We start from the raw sequence: 20968 nt of genomic DNA, 5'->3' as shown, positions 1-20968 counted from the left end.
GTTTCATTTCTCAGTCAGAATTGTTAATCAGGAAGATGTGATACAATCTGCTAAATCTCAAGAGTGCTAAGATATGAAGGGCCTTTAGCAGTGGTACAGGTAATTAAGTTTGTTATGATTTTCTATATATTCTGCAGCAGAAAATCTGATTGTTCTTTTGGCAAGGGGCCATGTCTGTTCATCTTCAAAGATGACCTGTTTTAAATTTTAAAATAAATATTATTTAAAGTTGGAGACAATTTTATTTTAATAGAGCACATAATACCAATGTATGTTCTTCATTATATGCAGCAATTAATTTTTTTGCTAATATACTACTGTATTGAAAACTTGTGTGATTTTTTAAATACATATTCAAAAGATGAAAATACTACAGGCAGGTACTTAGCTGATGTTAACTAAGAGGACAGATCCTGTGGAGCTACATTAACATCTTGGCATATTAATAGTCTGGAATTTTTTGACGGATGGTAGTAAAGGGAATATTTGGGTTTGAAAGAAGAGAATTTAGCACAATTTCTTCTCATTATTAGTATTTCCCACCAATTTCCATGAGAAATTATGAGAAACAATGTCTATGGGAGTTGTCCACAGGATTCTTACTAGTTGCCAGGTGAAGGAGACTGTTGTTTTGGAAGGATCATGGGGTTAGAGGCTCCACATTTATCTGGTGCTGGAGAGAATACAAACCCTTTGTACCGCTGTCTGGGGATCATTCCGCACTGAATTAGAACTACCCTGTGGATCTAAAAAATGCCTCCAGCTACTCTAAGGAGCTAATCTGAAACTCTTACTAGTCAGCTCAAAGGTGATTTATTTAATTAATGAGAAATATACACAGCCTCAATCTAAAAGCCTTGATAGTTTCAGACAGTATTCAAAATATAACAATTCTCAATGCCATTAATCCACACATGGCTCACGCATCTGGTTCTAGCCAACAGATCAAATAATTTTCTCCCGCAAGAAACTGTCAAAACTGAAGCCCCCAAGAAAGCCATAACCACATGCATCTCTCCACTTCCTGAGATTCACTCCTAACATTATTTTACAAGCTATTAGATCGAACAGGAAAAAAGATGACTGCAGCCATGTAGCTGGTTTACCAGCTTAATAATATTAAAAGTATCCGACCAATTCTCATGTAGAGGCTTTGCTAATTTATATGCACAATTTGGATTTCTGGGAAACGAATCCTGTTTGTTTTGAAATGATACTTTTGTTTTGATCAGTTATAGTATTCAAGTCTTCAACACTAATAAACGTGTTAAAAATAAGCCAAACAAAATATCACTCTTGGTGCACTGTATTATTAATCTGTAGTCATTTAATTTCACCATGTTTGTATATTTTTCCCTAAAAAGTATTCCTTTAAAATAAGGCAATAATAAAATTAAATTTATCTACAGCCTATAACAACTAGTTTTCCTTGGCACTGAATAAGACGTGTGCACTACCTTAGCCTGATGAAGAATTTAAAAAAGAGTATTAATATGGTACTTTCAAGAAAAAGGTGTGAGCTTCCCACAGATTCATCAATTACATTACCACATACTGCCTAAGAGTTTAGCAGTCATGCATTTGATGATGGGCATTTTAAGGCATTAACGCTGGGCAATTTTCTCTAAATTATTTTCAGGACAAATCTGCTTAAGCTCATAATATCTTAACACCTTCCAAGAACAAAAGTCTTACATTCTAAGACAGCAGTGTTAATGTAGTCTATGTATAACACGTTTACGATAACCGTGAATTGTATGAGACCCCAGGAGAAAACAGATTACACATCTGCTTATTTTGCAAACCCAAGGTACAGAGACATGCGATTGCAAGCAGTTGTGAGCTTACTTTGCCGTGCTCCATACCAACTCAAACATACATTACTGGGGCTTAATATGGCTGTGACTGCAAGCTGTTAAGCCTTGCTGAGGGCTAAGATCAACTAGCTCAGGATCTCTAATGCCACGCTAACGTAACTATATGGGACCAGAGGAGAGGGAGCTCCCATCTGTGTGCCAAGGGCACGCATGCCAACACGCCCTGGATCTCTCATCTTGCAAACTATTCCTCCCAGCACTTACCCCTTGCCCTTGCAAATGCTCTGCTGGCAGACCTGCCTGAGGAGCTGCTGTACAACATCCACACTGCCATGTGCCTTGCAGCTCAGAAAAAGGCACATATACGTGGCCTGCTCCTGTAAATAAGCAAGGCCACTCCCAAAGAAGAGATTAGCAAGGGAAAGCCTTCTGTCTCGGCAGTTAATTTACGACCACATCTCAAATCTCAGAAATCAATGAGAGATGAGTGATGCATGTATAAAATGGAAAGGGTAGAGAACCTGAATGCTGGCTACGGAAGAATTTTTATTTTTACTATTTACCTTCTAAAGTTGTTAGCATTTATCCAGTTTCAAACAGCTGTGACCAGTATGGAAAACGGATCATTGCAAAGATTTAACATTAAGGCTCTTTCAGGGAAATATAGCAAACACAGAAAAGTAATCTCCACCAAAATCAGTGCACATATCTGCAAAAAAGGAGAAAGAACCCTTAAGTAAAGACATGCCTGTGCCAGTGTTCAAGCCTTCTTTGTAGCATGAGGAAACAAATAAAGAATTATTCCTTTCTTATAATAGTCTGCTGCTCTTTAAAAATTACAATATTAAAGTAGTGTGTATAATACATAAGTCTGTCTAAAAAGAATGCATACAGAAGTAAGGGATCGTGTTTGATTATATAAAATGAAAGTAGTGATGGATTACATTGCACTCATCAATGTCAGCACAATGTAAAGGATTTGAAATCAATGATTGCATTTTTAACAAGATGCAGAGAGTTTGTACATGGTTAGTCAAAAGTATTGTACTTTACGTAAATGCTTTACAAATGGTGACACAGTAATTACAGTACTGGGAAATGGCTACTATCTATCCGCTCTGCATTTTACAGACTAAATAGAAATTTCATGCATATTGAATACACTTATGTTAGCTCAATTCATTTTTTCAATGTAATTTTATAAAGTAAGAATAATGTAAATTCTAAATTGCTATTCAAATGTTATATCTATTTTATAATGAGTTACATTTTTAATAAAATGCAACTTTACTTGAAGCATACATAATGTTTCTATAATCTGTGGAAGAAAATCATCACTCTAGGAATTTATAATTTGCTTATTTCTTACAAAACCTTCTTTTGATGTATTCTGCAGATTGATGGGGTTTCAGTGTATTTATACAGATACAAAAATATTTTCTGTGATTGCGTATTTGCTCCTTTGAGTAGACTACTTTATAGTTTTCAGTATATTTTCATATAGTTTGCAAAAATAAGTTTATGATTTATCTGCAGTTCAAAAAATTCATTTCAATCTTCTTTGATACCACACACTTCCAATTTTTGTTGTGACACAGATTATGCAAATTTGCTTGACAAAGAGTATGCAAACTGATTTTAAAGTAGGAAGTTCAGCTGACAGTACCTAGGCTTCTGCATTAAATCAAAAGGATTGTGGTTTTTCAGTCTCACGGATGGACATTGATTACTCAGGGTTTTTTTGGATTAATGGGGAGACTCCCACTGGGCATGCATTCGGGTATGATACTGAACCACTGTTGTGTCCCTATTAGTGTCATGCATCTTTTTCACTTACTGACAAGCTGTCAAGGATCTGTTGAGATGTCACAGGACCTTGGAATATGCTTAAAGTGGGTTTTTTTGATTAAGCTCTTTCCAGCTCATGATATCCATGTGGAGTTTATGTCAAAGCCTTAAAACAGTCTGGAGACAGTCAATACTTTGCTACTCAACTGGGTAGGACTGCATATCCAACAGATTCACTGGGAACAGGAAAGATTCACACTCAGATGCTGTTTTCAGAGGAATCTCATATGGTGCTCACCAGTGCAGGAATCCCCGCTAAGAAATAAAGGACCTGAGCAGGAAAAACTCTGCTCTGTGAAAACTCCACATTCCCAAGCCCACGGGATCAGGAGGCCACAGGGAACACCACACACCAGTGAGTGTTTCAGGGTGGGTGGGTGTGTGCGTGTGTTGGAGGGGAGAGAGTTCTTCCATGTACAACTACTGAATCTGTGGATGCAATGGCTGGACTTCAATAGGTGAGATTCTTTAAAAGCTGTCTGGTTTTCTTACAGGGCAATGCCACACACATCCTCATGTGATGGGAAAAACATATAAGAATGTGATATCTCCAATCAAAGAATTGCTCTGCAACTGCAAGAAAAGCCTCAAAATATGAATTGCATGTGATTCTAAGGCTCATGACTAGGAGCCTCTGTTGATGCTCAGGGTTTTTCCTCGGCTTTGGAAAAGCAAAACCCAGGCAGCACCTCGCCTAATTTCATGCTTCAGTTCATAACTTGGAGGGCTGCAATGAAACCCACAAGGATCATGGTGATCCCACACAGACGATGCTGGGGGAGAGCTGTGGCAGGCAGCAGCATCCCTGCCTTCAACCCCAACAAACAGGTTCCGCTAGGAGAACCAAATGGAAAGGTCTTGTACCCAGGAAGAGGAGTGTAGCAGAAAACCCACCCTCAGGGGTAAGGCAAGAAACTTCCAGGAAAAATTCCTCCACCTAAGGTCAGTGGAATGAACACAAATGCAGCAGATATTTACCAGACTGCCTGGTACACATCAATATTTTTTTCACATGACAGACTCAAAAAAAAAAAAAAAGTCCCTGTGGCTTTAGTAAAAAATGAAGAGGTCCATGAAGAGAGAAAGAGAAAAACTAGCTTCCAGTGAACATGAGTAGTTGGTCACTTTAAAAAATAATAATTTTTTAAAATGTGTGAACATAACGTGAATATTTCAATTCCCAGGACTATTCTGTGAGTACTTTTTATGATGAGTGATAAAATGTTCCAGCTTGGCTACAATTGTACTAAACTGTTGTAATGGGATTCTGTACTTTAACTTGAAATGGGACTGTATCCCAGTTTTGACAGCATGCTTTATTATCAATAGCTAATTTTGAAATGCTGCCAAGACCTTTGTAAATTATATAAATCAGTATATGAGAAAAAGACAGCGTCACTGTTCTTTAAGCTGAAACAATGTCATTTTCTGTGTTTTGGCACAGGCCAGGGTGATCATTGCAGCTCATCGTGAGCAGTAACTTTGCAGGCAGCCTGTTAGGCATAAGCGTTACTACTGCGGGATACCATCCTGCGTGGCATGGAGGAGGGCAGCAGAATCTAAGTCTTCATTTGTTGGCTTAAACTGCTATCTCATTAAGACAAAGGCAAAATTCCCAGTGATGATTACTGGGTCAGAATTAGGACAAAATCCCCCATCTTGGTTTTTCTGGCCTTTATTCCTTCTCCTGAATTCTATAATACAATGCCTTTGAATGAAGAAGAGCTTTCTGGCTGAAAATATCAAGCTTGCTAGATGGCTTCAAAAACTGTAAGCTTTTTTGCAGGTGGCAAAATATTCCAGCTTGAATCTATATTTTTCCTTTTATATTAAAAACCTACAAAATATGCCCTCAAATTAATGTTCTGCCAATTGCATGTGTTACCAAATGTTTCTGTTTTGGAAAATGATACCCTTTCAATACAAAAACAAGTTTGTGTTTTTTTATAGGATGGAAACTGCATTTCCCCCATCGGCTCTAATGTTTCCATTGTGTAAGAGATTTATCCTGATGTAGTTTAGCCCTGGGCGCTATGCCTCCCCCAGCATGTTCAGGTTAGCGCAAATGTTCTTTGTGCTGGCTTTAGTTGTAGCAGCGTACAGCATGTGCTGCAGCAGTATACATATTTAAACAGGCTGTTCCTTTACAAGCACATGTTCAAAAGATTTTATCTAATCAAATTTTAAATAGGAAATTACTTGTCTGACTTCACATCAGAAAGCTATTCCTTTCCCTACTGCTCCAGATTGGATTATTAGGACTTCACTACTAAATGGTCAGCAGTGTGTCTGAGTCACCAGTCTTAATTTTGGGCTATAAATATCAGATGATGATTTATTACTTGGCAGTTTCAATACTGCAATGGCAAATTCTCTTTAATCTCTTTAATTTGAGATGAACAGCAAACAGTTTTGAAAGCTGAGAATTTCTGAGGTTCTCTGTGCAAATACTGGCTAAGCCTTGGGCATGCACAATGTGGAATTTCACACCCTTCATCAACTGATTTCAATGTACCTGCTTTCTAGCGATTCAAAGGGTTTTTCATTGCCCATGCTGACCTAGTCCTGCTTATCTTTTTGAATTAACTGTTCACTGTGGACAACAATTCAATGGTAAATGGGCTAAAACTGGGATTTTTGAGAATGTTTAGTGATTTTTACAAATAAACTGAATGACGTTTGAAAAAGTAGTTATTACCCTTGCATGCTATCTGGATCATCATTGTTTAACATTCATGCTTCATCTGGACTTCACATGAGAGTTTATGATCTGCACAGTGCCAGAAATCACACTATCTGCTTATTCAAAAGTAGATGTTTGCTCACCAGAATATACAGTTATTGCCTTCACCTCTTCCAAAATGCTGATTATGTTTCTTCTAAACAGCACCAGACAACTGGGTCTCACCCCTTTCTGGGGAATGCTGTTACCCAGGTAGGTCGCTTGTGCAAGGTAGGTTTGCTTGTGCAAATCATATATAGATCAAGAATATGCATCCTTTCAGAAAGCATTAAAATAGGAAATGAACTTAAATCTTGCTAAAACAAAGACTAATTTGCAAATGTGACAGAGGTGTTTATTTAGAAGATGAACAAACCCTAAGGTGGTACAAGATACCTCAAGAGATCAAAAAATTAAAAAAAAAAAAAATCTTAATTTCAAAATATCACTTAGTCATATTCAAAGTTTGGTTGGTTTCTTATGGTATTTTATTTCAGAAATAATTCAAATTTGGCTTGACAAACTATTAGACATTCACAGAAGAAGAAGCACAATAGTGGGGTTGAGAGACTGATTAAAGAAGACAGCCTAAAGAATGTTAGAAAATCTGTCTAAATCCTAAAAGACAGGAAGACAAGGGCAGAAAACATCTTCTGATTGTGGTATTCAGGAACCTGAACTAGGAATTAGAGATGTAATTCAGAAAAAGAAAAGCTTCTGATAGAACTATACATGAGGGGTAATTAATTGAGGCAAATGGAGGAAACCAGACTAAAAACAGTATTAGAAGAAGTGCTGTAGGATCCTGTATCCAGCTGACTTCTCCATCACTAAGAACTATGAGGAGGACCCTTAGTAATCCATAATTTAGAGACTTCACCCTGCTTGCACAGATTCATGCTCCACACTCCAGCATGTCATATAGAAACAAAAAGGTTTCTGACTTCGCTGTTCTGCAAATTATATCCAGTTCCTGGGTTTGGGGCTAGCAGATGGCATTAGCCTCCCTGAATCCGCACAACATCCTTAAAATGCCTCTGAAAGTTGTCAACTGTCCTGTCCATCCTGTGAAGTGTTATAGTTCATGGAAATGTTACTTAACTGCTTTCAGGATTGAAGGACAGAAATGAATACTCTTAAAATCCAGTAGACAGGAGATACAGTGGGATAAATCAGACGCAAAATCACCTGCTGAGGAATAATGTGCCTAATCTTTGAACTCTTCTCAAGGAAGGTATTTAACTACATGCAAGATCATCAGCTGGTTTAAGTTATTATAAGTACCTTGATCTCAAGGCAGCCAGATCTAGCCCTATAAATTCCTGATCCTACTGATATGTCACATACTTCAGCCTGAAGTTCTGTTGTCGTGTAGTAAATCGAGTATAGAGTACAGAGCTTTTGTACTGTGCTCTCTGTTACTATAAAACTAAACTGCGCTTTCTTTCAGGGTATTGTTTTGATCCTAAATTTCTCAGCTGATACATTCTGATGGCATATCTGTTGGCTTCAGGCACAACAGCACTCTTTTAAGGAGTATTATTATATCTTAAAATGGACAATCAAGGAATAGAAAACCTCTAAATGCATACCTGGTGTACTCAAGGAATTTCCTCCCTAAAAGCAAAGGCAAAACACCCCCAAGAAATACTGGTTCAGGAGAGGGAGGGAGGGAAAATAAACCAAAGCAATTCTTTTCCTCTTTTAAAAGAACAGCAACTGCTTGGGGTTTCCTCATGAATCATAAAACAAGGGAAGATGGCAGCAAGGAGAAACAGAAACTGGATTTTTGTCAGTGACTTTCAGTTCTACTTCCACTGCCAAACAGCTGCTCTATCTGCCTTTCACTTGTTGTATGCAATGAGAGATGACAGAGGGTTTCTTAGAGCCTTTAAGATTGCAGTAATTCATAACCTTACCTTAATTAACCTGGAATAATTTACCTTTGGAATAAACAAGGTCCTAGGTTTGCTTTTACTATCTTCCTTCCTCGGAGAAATGCGTTTTTTTTCTTCCAGATATCCCCACGTGCAAACACATTGCTTCTCACAGCTAGAGCTCTGGATGATACTAAAACCCTAAAAGAAAGTAGCACGGCAAATGCTTCAAACCAGTGCGGGGTTTAAATGGCACAGCGATTCACTGTATTTAGTTCCTCGCTCTCCTTCTGCTTTCACTGGTGAGCAGGCAAGGGCTCCAGGGGAGGAGGAAAGGCATGCAGAGGTGCCGTGGCACAGCGCAGCGCGTGGAGGGGCACTAACATCCCTGGCACTTAGCTGTGACCAGGTAAGTGTTCCATTGTGGGGCATGAAGACTAACTTGCAGGTGAATGTTTTTCTTAGGCTTGCAGGATTGTTTCGATAACTTACAGTGTAATGGCATTAGCATTTTAAACTGAGCTTCCATTAAGTTATACGAGTTATCTATTTTGAAGTAATTTGAAGGACCTTTCATTGTTAACTCCTCTTAATTAATTTTGCTTTCATGGCATTTTGGGGGCAAATTGCCTTAGCCTTCACATTTATCCTATCACTACTTGGCATGACCAAGATATTACAGCTCTTAAGTGAATTTCTTGTCAGAAGGATCTAAATCACACAGCTCGTGAGAGTTACTTGAGGAGGATCGGTTTTACTCTCCAATTAGCTTGGCCTCTAAACTCTGGGTGCCAGCCTGATGCTTGCAAATGACTTTCACAGAAGTAGGCATTACAAGTGGGGGGTCAAAGTATCTACCTGCAGACTCTTCTTGGCCTGAAGCAAGAACTATGTTCTGCATCATGTGTTCAGTAAGGCAATTTTTCTTGGAATCTTGTCTTTCTCATAGTTTTAGCCATCGCATACCAAGTTGCCTCTTTTCATTCGTGCTCCTTGTGGTCTGACTATATTGTTCCTGTTTGGGGCCATTCAGCTTTGTGATATTTTTGTTTAAAAAAAGTCTATTTTATTAAAACGTGTGAAATGCTGGTGAGCAGGAATTCATTGGAAAATCAGATCAATGAGTTTTCAGTTGAGGGCTCTTCTCAAAACACACTTCAGAAATATATGTACATGTCGAGTTGCTCCTGTGGAAAGCAACTAGATAAAATATTGCTGATGAAGTTAGTAGAAATTGTTCTGCTGTAATAAGTGCATTCAAAGGACACAGATTACTGGTAATATTTTTAACAGAAAGTTGGTGAAGCACGTTACCCTTCAGTGATCTACAACGCAGTCTCTGATGACTGCTTATACAGAACTATTGCAAACAGTTAAGCCACAAATGTCTTTATCTTGATCTCTCCAATGTTTAATTTCCCCTTACAGAACAGCACATTGGAAGGCTTTACACCCTAAGCAACTAAAATGCTTTTTTACCTTTTAATTTTGTCTAAACAGTGCTAAAATGATCAAAAATGTTCTGTAATTTACATTTCTCTGGTGAAATGGTAAAGTTACTTTTCCCCAATTACCTTTTTACCTCTTTGAAGGTACAAAAGACAGTACCAAAGTTGTTCAGAGAGTCGCAGAGCCGGCATTCAGTCTGTTATTCCTCCAGCTAGTGTCCTGATTAGCATTAGGAGAAATTCCTACAGGGGATGCGATTATCTGGTCACGTAGAAAGTCATTTAACACAGCTTGGCAAAAACTCCTGTCTTATATGGATCCGAGCAGGAGAGCTGGTGGTACTGGGAACTCTCTCATGTCAGGTCTAGGAGTGAAAATCTGAAGGAACTGAAATCCCTTTGCTTTATACCTCAAATTGTCATGTCAATGCTGAGGTTGAGGAAGGATTAGGGATGATTATACTCTTCTCATGCATTTCAGTTTAAATTATACCATGTAATGAAGGACACTAAAATGACACGTAATACCTTATCCCCGGGTCAGTAGATTATAAAATAGATTTAATTAGGGATAGAAAGGTTGGGAAACCTTTTTCTCTCTGTCTTCTTCTGTCCCCCACAATGCTCTCTCTTCCTATCCCCTTCTCGGAAGCCCCCTCTCAGCCGTCTTCTGAGCCCCTTTGCACAGAACAGAGGCTGCAGGAAATGTCACTGTCCCCCAGATAAATGCTTAGCAAAGTATGCCCATGAGATAACAGTGTGACAACACCACAAGTCCAAAGTAACTCATCTCAGGATCAGATCCTATCAAGTTCAATTAGCATTAATCAAAATCTGTACTTTTCATCCCGATTATTTAGGTTTCTCTGGTTTTCTTTACTCCCATGTCTCTTCCCAAACTGCATCTCTACAACAGAAGCCAAAGCCAGAAACTTGCAGCTGTGGAACTACCATCTGCTTCTCCCCATATGTGCTGAAGGCCCCCTGGCAGAGTTTGCTTATGCTCCTGTTGACAGAGGCTCATCTCTATCTACAACCCCAAATGACAAATATAAAGCTTTGAAACCACTGAGTTTTCTTAAAAATCAACCTTATATAAGCGCTTGAATTGTTACTATGCTGTTTTGTGGATGGAATGAGACATTTACACTAAGGGCAATAAAGGAGTTTATAGGCTTTCTAAAAATGGAGCTGGAGATAAAATGTCTTGTGCAACAAAGGGTGTAAAAAAATGGCTATGCAAGGCAGTGGGATGGGGATGAGGCATGATGGAGAGGTTTCTCTAGGCAGGAAGATGGAAGACACTGAAAATGCAGTATTTCTGCAAGCTAGGATCGTCTGTGAGGAAAGTGAAGACGTGTGGCGATGAGAAGTTGATGAGCGTGGCTGGCTGCCAGCAGATATTATGATCTCAGAATATTGATGTTTTGTACTAATAATTACAAAATCAGCAGCTGTACAATTACATATTTGGATAAATACAAGTGTAAGTGCATTGTGTAACATGGTGAATGGAAATGAAGTATGATTAAAATGACAGCTCATACAGTAATAGTGATGCCTAGAAAAGACAGACAAGCCAGGACAATGATAACATAATAGAGGATAAAAGAATCTTGATATTCAAAAAGAAAAAACTGATAATGAAAACATTCATGAGCAGTGACAAAAATTACATTAACTTTCCATAGCTGTTGAGAGCAGATACAGATCAGACAGAAGACATTAAGAAAAAAGAAAATTTACTTGTCTGCACTTATAAAGGCATTCTGGGGCAAAAAAATATCCTCCTCATATGCCCTTAAGAAGAAATCTACAACCAGGATAATATCTTCTGATACTCCATCTAGAGCAGAAAGATGCACTGAAGCTATGGAGTGTCTAAACAGCCAAGAAGAAAGCCAAGGGTTGGAATCATGTAATCTGAATGTGCTAACAAACTAAATTTGTTATAGGTTCCCACTTGGGTGCTCAAATGTGACCATAAGCAGGATATTCAACTGAGAGCGATGTCTGAAATCAGAAAGTACTTATTAAAGAGAGGGAGTTTCATGAAAGAATTAGGAAGAAGTACAGAAGAAAACTGTTATTGGGATTAGATAAGCGTTTGGCAAAAATCACAGTAATAAAGCACATTTGACACAGTCATGTTCAAAGTCTGGCTGGGATGTCACAGGATGTGTTTGTTTATTGAATGCCTGCACCAACAGATACGATTTTAAAGTATTGTTTAAAATCTGCTGTGCCTAACTGTCAGCACTGGTCAGGCACTTCTTGTTATTCCGTGGAAACCTGCTGCTTTTGGGATGGGGACAAAGCAGAAGCCCATCTCTGTGTGGAGCAGGCAGCCAGCCAGGGGAAAGGTAAAATCCATGTCTCTGTTTCCCAATGATCTAGAGTTTCAAGACATGTCAGAAGGAGTGGAGTTAATATATGGCCCATCTGAGGGCTGAGTTTTTTGACCCATATATAGATTATACCCACAGAGAGGTGAATCTGGTGCAAAGACTGCAGTTCATGTACACCAAACATTTTGGCCTTGTCTATTCTGTTCGGTGGAGGATGGGCCCAAGGATAGGCTAAAACATATGTTTTCCTTAAACTGTGCTGTTTGTCTGCCTTGCCAGCAAGAGGACAGCTGCAGTCCAGCACTAGCTACATTCCCTATGACTGCACGATATTGTATCAGGCTCCTCTAGAAAGAAGGTTGGATTAATTTCTGTCTTACACTGAATAAGCAAAACATACAGCTTCATCTAAAGTACAGCGATACATGCTAGTGAGCAAGCCCAGGAATACCCGTTGTCCTTCCCATCCACAGACAGGTGTGCACATGGACCCATGTCAAGAGGTGGCATCAGCACAAGCTTTCTTCAACATAATGCTCCACAACTTCCACGAAGCTTAGAGCTCTATATAGGTGCTCTATATTTGGCTTGCACTAAACCCAGGTCCCTGCCTGTGGTCTAAACGTTTCCTCTAAACTTTGTTTAATGGATAATCACCTGATGATTTCCCTGAATAGAGATCTAATGTTGGCTGTCACTGCTTGGGTGGGGGCCTCATCACAGCATACAGCTGTGCAGCACAGCTGGGAATGGGAAATCCCCTGCACTAACTTCCTTCCCACTTTTCACTGAACGGACTGAAACATTTTTCCTTTCCTCTGAACAGAGGAGAGGCGGGACACAATGTGAATCTGTTGCTGTTCTGTCTTTTCATGAATGGCAGGATGCTAATCCCTCTCCTAGTAAATATTCCTGTGGCTTGATCCTGCAAGGCACTAAGCAATCCCTGCTCTTCTCCACGCCACCACCACCGCCCTTCACAGTCCAGTAAGGGTTTAAGAATAAGCATCGGTGGACTCATTTTGTGATCAAAGTTCATGTAAGACTATGTTTACGTGATCACGCAATGCTAAGCAAGGTTCAGACCGAGATGCTGCTTTGCCCTTCTGCCTAGAAACCTGCAGGACTGAAGCAGTGCAAATCACAGAGCAACTTCCCCATCCGTGATCAAGATTTATATGGCTTGCTTTCCTCTTCTTAAATCTCTCCTAACATAGCTTTGTTCAAAGATGATTAACAGATGTTGTCATTAAAAACTTGGTACTTGCCAACAAATAACACATGGGTCTGCTTGAGAAACAGTGCTGTTTCCACAGCTTTCCCCAAGAAGAGATACTTGTGGTAATTGGTAAGGCCTGTGAGAATATGACATTTTAAAGTATCTTCTACCATACATAATTTCCTAAGGGAACGCTGGTTTCCTGAGAATTTGTTTATCTTGTTCGTATGAAATCATTTGGATAAACGCACATGATACAGAATAGATAATTAAGCCCGTTATGATTAAAGGAGTAAGTGGTGATCTTTTTAGATAACAATTAATTTGGTGAGCAAAGACTTATTTGTAACAAAAGTAAACAAAACCCCAGTACTAAATAATAGATAGCCACATATCTTAATTGAAGACATAAAAGAAAATGATTAACTGATATGCAGAAATTATTCTCAAAGGCTAGAAGGTGACAAACAAAAGGACAGGATTTTACTATCCATTGCAAGATAAGCTGAAATATGCAGACAGCAATCGCCAACCAAAAAAAAAATTGGGGAAAAGGATATGTACAATGGACCTGGCTGGCATATACAAGCACAGAACCACGTCTCTGTTTACCTACCCGGTACACACTGAAATCTAAAACCTAGGAGGCAGGCCTTCTGTTAGCAATTTGGAAACGCAAGCTGGGGAGATGGCAATGTACCCTGTCCAGGGGGATCTTTTAATAGTTATGAACAGAAATGTTTTGAAGATGGTAACCTAGATATTGATGAAACTCCTGGCAGTTTATTGTTAATGAAAAGGTATTTTTTTTTTCTGGGAGGTGGAAAGGAATGAGCGTTCAGCAGGTTTTCAAAAACTGTTAAAAAGCAATCTAAGTCTTTTGCAATGCTCAAAGCAGGTCTCTCAACACGTAAATTGTAAATATCATTTTCATATAGGTTTCAAATAAATGACAGATGTAGTACATTTTTACTACATTCTAAATTCAGCATTTTAGAGGTTGACATTGAAATCCTTTCCTCTCTTTTCTCTTTTCCATGGACCTGTTGTTAAAAGCATGACTGCTCTGCCAAAAAGCCTGTGTTTTCAAAGGCTTTTTATTCCTTTTGTTCTGCTGTATGACTGCACGCTACAACACGCACTGATGAGATTGGTAGCATTTCATAGCTATCATTTATGTCTCATCCAAACCTGCCGTAGTCAATAAGAATGACTTTACTAAGCTTCAAATCAGGGTTTTATTTGGGATTTAGCTTTAGCTTCAATTCATGCCTCAATTCACTGTGTACTTCAACCAAGCAAGGAATAGTCAATGTTGTCATGTTCCACTTCTACAAAACAATGGTCAGATGTACTTGACAGGTTTTAAGTTTAGGAAATATAACAAATTCACAGGCTGTAAAATTAGAAACACCATCTTACAGACATGCAGCAAGAGGAAATTCAACTAATCTGATGTTTGTTTATTTCTTCAACATTCTATTAAAGCAAAGAAGCTCTATAATGAGATTACTCCATTTTATCTCTTAATTGTATCCAGATATGCAAAACAGATTTACTGCTAGTGGCTTGTATACAGCACAATATTTTAAAGTTAATTATGAAACAGCATTACTATTGTCACACAATGAAATACTTATTCTTACTGTTATGAATCAAGACCATTTTCTAAAATTAACTGTAATTACCTTTTTAATTGGATATAAACCCTACTGAATTCTGAAACAGCTAGTTATATAAATATAATCCTTTTATCCAGGATGATATCAGCATAAAATATTTTAATGAAATAGATTGCAAAAAAAGGGAAAAAAGAGACATTAAGTAGTTTTCCATTATTAAAGCCAGCTGTTCAGGTCTTGAAAGTATTCAAATTTTTATTTTGAACACCTGAAATCTGCCATTGTCCATGTAAGCATGCATACACGTCCTCCCAAAACAGTGTATTAATAGTTTAATTGTTCATTGAAGAGTAGTTAGCACCTGGCTTTTGTTTGTATTATTCCACATAAAGAGAAAAGCATATTAAAGTATTTACCCTCACAAATCCCCAGGGCCCAAAAGGTCTAGCAGTCTTTTCATTGCTTATGTATATAATACAATAAACAATTTTAAAAAGTTAAGCAAATAGTTTTAAAATAACATTGTATCAAAGTTCTTCTGTTCAAAACCATTGGTGAGCAGATGGTGAAAATCTTTACTTGATCTTTTAGTCACAATTATTTAATAATTTGAAAAAATACCGTCCCTATGCTATAATACCTCATGTATCTTGATCATACAGCTCGTCAACACAAATTAAATTTCAGGTATTTATAACCTGGTACTGCAAACTAAATCTAACATTTTGCATACATTTCAAAATACATGTATAAGCTCGGTTTTGCTGAACAAATATTCATAATAGGAACAACTGAAGTCTTGACCACAGACTAATCACAGCTTGTTTGCAAGTCTTCCTTGAATATGGGATACCTTTTCCCACTCTCCACTTAGTGGAGAGGCACAAGGAAGAGGTACTTGTTTATTTCAGCTGAATGTAGCAGCAGTTTAAAACTTACCTGAGTTCCAGCCATCTTAATGAGCATTATTTTTCAACGCTATTATACCTGTATTTCATATACTTGCACATCCAAACCAAATTATATTTACACGCACTATGGTAATTGAAGCAGTTACATGCTGATGAGCTGAAATGAATCAGAACTTCCAGATAAGATAAACTGATAACATCAAGTATTTAGAAGGAAACATCTTACTTCTTATTGACTTACTTTAGTAAGGACTTAACTACGTATTAACTTGCCAGTATTTTGGTGGAAGTTAAGTTAGATTCTGACGCTGATTCTAAATTTGATGAGATATAATCCAAGTATTTTCATGTATCATCCAAGTAATTTCATGAATAAATATTCCAGCATGCATATTTCAGACTACCAAGAAATTGTATTTAACCAGCAGCTCACCACTAGAAAAAAACCAATGCTTCATCTGTTTTTACAAGAATCTATACTTTCAGAAGCCAACTCTGTTCAGATCATCCTTCAGTATCATTATGCAACCAATAAATATTTATGTTAACACTTAGTACAGTCTATAAGAACATTAATTTTCTATTTATTTAAAGAGCCCACATTATCTAGGAAGGCTCTTCCAGTATTTCTGTGATCTAGATTTCATTGCAGATATTACTCACTCTAAATTTAAGCCTTTTATGTGCACGCCAAGTGTTAAATTATATTGGGTTACTGTCTGTATCATTCTATTTTTACTGCAGCTCTTCACAGATTAAGATTCGAATCCTTTGAATTTAGTAAGATTTTGACAGTAATTCAAGCAGTGCAAGTCTTAGCTCTGTCCACCTAATTGTGACATTTATGAATTTCTAAGCTCTGTATGTGCCTATAGAAACTGTATTTACCTGCTGTGTGAATCCTGTCGCCAGATCCTTGACAGCCATCCTCATCATCACAATCCCCGCTTGACTCCATCTCTTCACTTCTTCCGCCGCCACTGCCAGCATCTCGGGAAGCCCATCTTTCCAGTTTTAATTTTGCCTTCTCAGCATTCAGCTAAAATAGAAGCAGCGAAAAACCAACAATGGTCAGAGTACTTAAGCAGTTCCTACCTCTGGTGACCAAGCTGGGTTTATAAAGCAACAAGTACTTTCTCATTCACTTTCAAGAACTGCTCCTCAAGTTGGAGGCTTTTTCTGGCAGTGATATCAAAATATTTTGGAATAACAGACTATACCATCAAATTTTCTCCACCACAGATGACCAGGGACACTTATCATCAAACTTTTAATTGAAAACACCACATCTAGCAGTACCATCACAGGGAGCTGTGGTCCTGCAGCTTTTCCTCTTGCAAACAACAGTTTGGAGATCGCTGGTTAATGATGGTACAATCTGCCAGCTGTCCAAGTACTTATTGTGGGTTATTTACAGTTGAAGACCACAATAAGTACTTGACAATCTTTGAAGATTTGAGGGTTTTTGCTACTTTTCATTATGGGCTTGGTCACTTGGAAACCTTGGCCCCTGGATATGATTTTTAAGATAGTGTCATTTAAGATGCCTGTACCAACTGCAAGTTGTTCATTAAATTTCACTTGAAATATATTTCTTGGATTGAGTATAGAATAAGAAAGCCATTTTTAAAATAAATCTAAATATATCATACTAGGTCACACTTGCTATAACAACATATTTACTCCCCAAACTCATCTTTTTGACCTTTAGATAACTCTTTCTCCTTCTGTCACCATGAACAGTTGTCTACTGTGGGAATAAATTATTTTTCAGTTCACTGGTAGTTCCAAAAAATGAAAAATACCATTTCATTTTCAGTGAATCTAAACCCAGCCTACCCAAGGAACAACAAGAGCAGCACTATTTGGGAAGAAATTAAGTAACTGGCTTAGACTAATACATTCTGTTACAAGGCTTTCGTCAAGGAAGGCATTCATTCAGGAGAAACTTGAACCTGTCCCCCACACCTGAGAGGAGCACATACTGAGCTACATGGCACCTCTCCTGTTGGAACTGTGCCATTCTTGTACAACATTTCAGAATGAAGGTGCTCCACGTTCCTTGGTGGCCACCCTCCTCAACAGCTTGTATTTGTTGTTGCTAGTGCAAAGCATGCTTCAGGGTATTAGAGAAGGTGGGGCAGCTTCTGCAGAGAAGAGCCCCAACAGCTCAGCTTCCCCTACAGCCCAGTGATAGGGAAGTACCCTGACTCAGAGTAGGCTTTTTCATAACCTGGCTCAGTTGCCCTGGTTGCTATCGAGTTTCCATTCTCCCATACCTATCACCCCCATTTTGTGAGTGACTACCAATTTATTTTCTGAATCTTGTTGGAAAATTACATTGGGGGGTGTTGTTTTTGTTTTTAAGTGATGCAATGAGCCATTCCAGTATTTCTGATCGCTTCCTTTACATAGCTGAAATTCAACCTACAACGCATACAAACATTGTTTTGAAAGGCAGCAGCTTGTTTGTCTCCTTTTCACAGTTATGAAAACCTTGTTCATGTTAGCTCTGCTTGTATGGTATGACAAGGTACAATTAGGACCTGTTATTGTAGTTATGTGGAAATATTTTAACCAAATGGAAAGAATTTGTAATGCTTCTCAAAGTTGGTCAGATTCTGGATCTATCCAATACCCTTCATCACAAGTATCTTCCCCCCAAAGTATTGCAGATCCATTTCAGGCTTTGTGATCTGCTTTATCCCAGAGGACTGTGATTATTCTTGGTACTGAGCAAAATGTATTTTGTAACGTAGCTACTTTGAAGATTCAAACACATTTCACACTAACAAGGAGGTGGGCTGGGAGCTGGGGGAGGAACTGGAGCACAGGGCTAATACAACTGTATTAACTGGGTTGAAAGGATGATGACGGGTGCAGGAATTTCTCTGTAGTGGGAAGCTTTGTGTGATAGTCTCCTTCTTCTTCAGATACTGTGAGCTGCCATCCTCCACTCTGGGGCTGACAAATGCTTGGATCAGTGCAGCAGAGATCCTGTTCTGTGGAACAACAGATGCCAACTTCTATATGGCAGAACTCAGGAAATTTTTCACCCTTTCACTGAAGAGATCTGTTTGCTCATTCTGAAGACACAAATAACTTCACACTGCAGTGGGAAGATCAGTAAGTGGGAGGAGAGGGTATGGACTCTAGTGGGGAAGTGCATTAAACACTCCCTAATTGTTACTGCATGACTGTTTTTAATAAACAAGTTGCTTGATGTTGAGCCTCATTATTCACAGGCGTAAAGACTGATGTCATGGCAATACAAAACAACATTTTGTTAAACAATTGGAAAAATTTGCCTATGAGGGAGAAAGATAACTCAGTTCTTTCACAGATTTATTGTGTCCTGACCATATTAGACTCATTCATTCTTCGTTATAATCCTTCAGAATGAAAAGAAATAGCTAAGTGGTGAACAGAACGGATGCAAAATTTAATAAAGGCTTTTAATGATTGTTTGCCAGTCAAAGCAGAAATGTTTACTGCTTGTTAAGGTACTCCTTCTTTTAAAAAAATTGATTTCATTCAGAGCCTATGGCTCAATCCTGACCTCTGCTCAAAACAAGTAAATACTTGAAGCAAATGTGCACCACCTTCTTGGACAAAGACCAAGCAACAAGCTCAGCTTTTCAACATGGTGCACTGCAACATTTCATAGGCTTCTGGGTTCTTACAGTCTTCACTACAAAAAGAGATTAGCTGTAGCCCAGACCTGCATCTCCTGCCCATATTAATGAAGGCATACCCAGCTCCTTCTTGGCTTGCAGGGTAGAGAGGGCCATCAAATTACACAGAACCCTTATAAACAAGTTCAACATTACCACTTAAAGTCAACTCAGGTGCGACCTACCAACCCTTTTCACCTTGTATACCCTTTCCCAACCTCTCCCAATTACTTTTGTGTCTGTGGCTACCATTCACCTAGAACAATGGACCAGAGCCCAACTTTGTGCAGAGATAATGGTTTCTCTATAAATAAACCCATTCCAGGAGATGAAATAGTGTAGCCACTTGAGTGAGGAGCTCCACTCACACCATGCAGCCCTGTTGAGAAGTCAATGTCACCACTGCATACTGACTTGTGATCTAGCACCCTTCTCTTTTTCAAATTTTGAAGGAACACTTGTCCTTTGGCCACCACTACATGACTTCAGTGAGATCTCTGTTTTAGTGCGATAGCAAAGTGTATGCCAGCATTTCTCTATCTCCTTTTTTCATAGAATCATAGAAACCTTTCTCAAAGGCCTGAGATTGCACTGAAATAGCACAGACTGCATCAGGATGGACTAGGATGGTGGAGCTTTAGAAGAAGATCATAGTGAAAGACATTAACCTTCACCTTTTATTAAGCTCTGCTAGGTCCAGAAGACGGGTTGTGGACAGGGAATGTCTGCAATGCTTTGTGGCTAGAGGACTGAGAGTTCTCCAACAGAGAAGCTGGAGGTCATATGAAGGTTCAAGGCATCTTCAGAGACAGCCATGATGTGTTAAAAAGCCTGAACAATTCTCCTAGCTGCTGCCACCAATCACTAAAACTTTCTGCTTCCCCACAGATGGTTGTAGAGAGAATCACAGTCCCTTGCTCATATTTAACACTGGAGATCAGAGATTGGAGTCAGTCACGGCATTTCTATTATTGCTTAAAACCCACTCTTAAAACAAGCCTTATTTTGCTGACTTATACTCCGCCTGCTGATGCATAATGCCATCCAGCCATGTCTGGCAACTCTGCACAATAGTTCCTGCCTGGGAGTGCAGTGTCTTGATGCTGAGAATTGATGCTTTGGTTAAATGATTGCAATGGACTTCAGCTGGGCACTGGAACTTGTACCTTTACCTTCACAAAGCAGAAGATATTTGCTGCCTAAGATTCCAGAAAACACTGGAATCCTAACAGCTTAAAAATTAAGTCTTCACGTTTTTGCCACGTCTGAAAGACAATTTTTTTTTACTCATGAAAAGGTTATATAAATAGATCAATAAGTTTTGTCCAGCCCAACTGAAAACGGACTCAAATCAGGAATTTTCCCAACTGCAATAGGCTTTGGATCAGGTTCATAAACCTCTAAAGGGTTTTTGAGAAACTATACGGTCTTTCTGTGGGAAAGCTTTAGTATCTGTATCTGATTCAGCTGAAAGGTAAAAAT

General features: G+C 38.6%; 1 protein-coding gene across 2 annotated transcripts in view; it reads right to left on the bottom strand.

Annotated features, from left to right (window-relative positions):
* Positions 1-20968, bottom strand: part of LOC142412359 (glypican-5-like) — a 410584-nt gene that overhangs the window by 84433 nt on the left and 305183 nt on the right. For both annotated transcript variants that reach the window (XM_075507444.1, XM_075507445.1), the window contains one exon: positions 16701-16851. In XM_075507444.1, the coding sequence (XP_075363559.1) occupies positions 16701-16851 (151 nt within the window). The remainder of the gene's footprint in view (positions 1-16700; positions 16852-20968) is intronic.

This window comes from Mycteria americana, chromosome 7 (genome assembly GCF_035582795.1).
Source record: "Mycteria americana isolate JAX WOST 10 ecotype Jacksonville Zoo and Gardens chromosome 7, USCA_MyAme_1.0, whole genome shotgun sequence".
Classification (NCBI taxonomy): domain Eukaryota; kingdom Metazoa; phylum Chordata; class Aves; order Ciconiiformes; family Ciconiidae; genus Mycteria; species Mycteria americana.
This window is presented reverse-complemented; position numbering and strand designations above follow the sequence as displayed.